Source organism: Pygoscelis adeliae, unplaced genomic scaffold (assembly GCF_000699105.1).
Source record: "Pygoscelis adeliae isolate BGI_AS28 unplaced genomic scaffold, ASM69910v1 Scaffold426, whole genome shotgun sequence".
Taxonomy (NCBI): domain Eukaryota; kingdom Metazoa; phylum Chordata; class Aves; order Sphenisciformes; family Spheniscidae; genus Pygoscelis; species Pygoscelis adeliae.
The window spans coordinates 60401-62101 of NW_008824994.1; the positions used below are offsets into that span (position 1 = coordinate 60401).

Below are 1701 nucleotides of genomic sequence, written 5' to 3' on the forward strand. Positions count from 1 at the left end.
CGCCCCCTCCGCCGCCCGCCCAGCAGCCCGTGACTTCCCAGCCCAGCCCCAGCTTGGCCTCCAGCCCGGAGAAGATCATCCTGGGGCAGGCAGCCGCCGGAGCCGTCATCAACCAGGACTCCATGCAGATGTTCCTACAGCAGGCAAGTAGAGCCCCTCTGGGCGCCGGCCGCGGTGTTCGCAGCCCGCTGGGTGTTCGGAGACCGACACCAGGCGCGGAGGGCTCTGGAGAGCCCCACTTTCGGGCTTGCTTTACATGCCGTACGTGCTAGAAGTGCTCCTGCGTAGTCTTAATTCTCTGCGTGTTGTCTTCCCACCCCAGGGCAAGTCCCTTCCTCAGTAGGTGTTTAAAAAGTTGCCGGAAGCAGTGAGCGGGGCTCAGGGCCGCTCTGCATGTAGGCGAGTGCCGTCACCTTGCTTTTGGAAGGAGGAGCTGGTGACGGGCCCGTCCAGGTCACCAAAGCCACCGCTGCAGCACGGAGGGGTCGGCGTGGACCCGGCGTCCGCCTCGTCCCCGTGCTCCGTCTGCGGCTCAGGGTTGAGCTCAGCCTGCGGCGTCGGTCCTGCTTTCCCACTCAGGGTTTCCTACCTTCGTTAGCTCGAGTCAGACCTTTAAAAATAATTGGGCAGCTCTAGAAGGAACGACAGCAGCCGGGTGGGCAGCAACGCGCAGCGTCTCGTTGCGAGAGTCCCCGCTGCGGACGCGTTGGGTGCGACCCACCCGTCTACCAGCGCGAGGAGGTCGAGGTCGGTCCAGTGAGGGCTGCGGACATCCCATCTGGTCTTACCTACGTTGGTAAAGGGTTTGGTGACGTTTTAGACACCAGATTTGAACCGTTGTGGGTTTTCTCTGTTCTTAAACTCAAATTCATAAAGGTGGGTGCTCGTCCATAACCTACCAAAGTCCCTGAATTATCAGAGAAAGAAATGGGAAGAGAGCGAGCGAGCGCTCTCTATTATTTTATTATTATTATTTCAACAGTGGGAAGCTTTAAAATTCTCATTTGAACTTTTCTTGGCGTAACTAGTAGCACGGATACGTCTTTGGGTATTTGGGCTTGATGTTGACGGTCACCTCCCGGTATGTCAGCGTAATTAAAACCAGGCGTCCACCTGTGACTAAAGGGTTACAGTTCGAGCCGTCACTGGGGGTTTAAGAAACTCACGGCCCCCGCCCCGAGATTCGGCAGTGGAGAAAACCCTTCCCGCCATCGGGAGAAGCCGATGCGCAGGGCTTGGCGCGCGCGGCGCGCCCCGGCTCCACCAGCTTTTGTCTCTATTTGCCGTTTAATGCAGGTCGAGGTGCCAGGTAGAGCGTTAATGCTTAGTCGTAACGGTGCGGGGGTTCTGCGTTTGACGGTAGGCTTTTTGCCGGGACGTACCTAAATCTGCGATGGTGCTAAATATTGCTGCGGTTGCGTTACCGGACTGTGGTCGGACGTGACGGGTCCCACTGCCTTCCCCTGCAAAGTCCCTCTCCCACCTCCAGAGAGAGCTGTTTCCCTTGCCGGCTGTACCGGCACCATCCCGCTTCTCCTGCCAACCATGAGCCCTGGAAGACGCGGTGCCCGCATCCGGGGCGAGAGCAGCCACGGTTTTCTCTTCGGCAGCCGCCTTGTGGCATTGCCGATGAAGTAGGTGTAGCGGTGCCGGGAGGGGCGCGGGGACGGATGCGGCGAGAGGCAGGCGAAGGAGGAGGAC

The 1701-nt window shown here is 59.2% G+C and overlaps 1 protein-coding gene across 1 annotated transcript in view; it reads left to right on the plus strand.

Annotated features, from left to right (window-relative positions):
* GLTSCR1 (glioma tumor suppressor candidate region gene 1) overlaps positions 1–1701 on the plus strand; it is a 16005-nt gene that overhangs the window by 4835 nt on the left and 9469 nt on the right. Inside the window, exon 5 of the mRNA XM_009326152.1 lies at positions 65–261. Coding sequence (XP_009324427.1) covers positions 65–261 — 197 coding nt within the window. The remainder of the gene's footprint in view (positions 1–64; positions 262–1701) is intronic.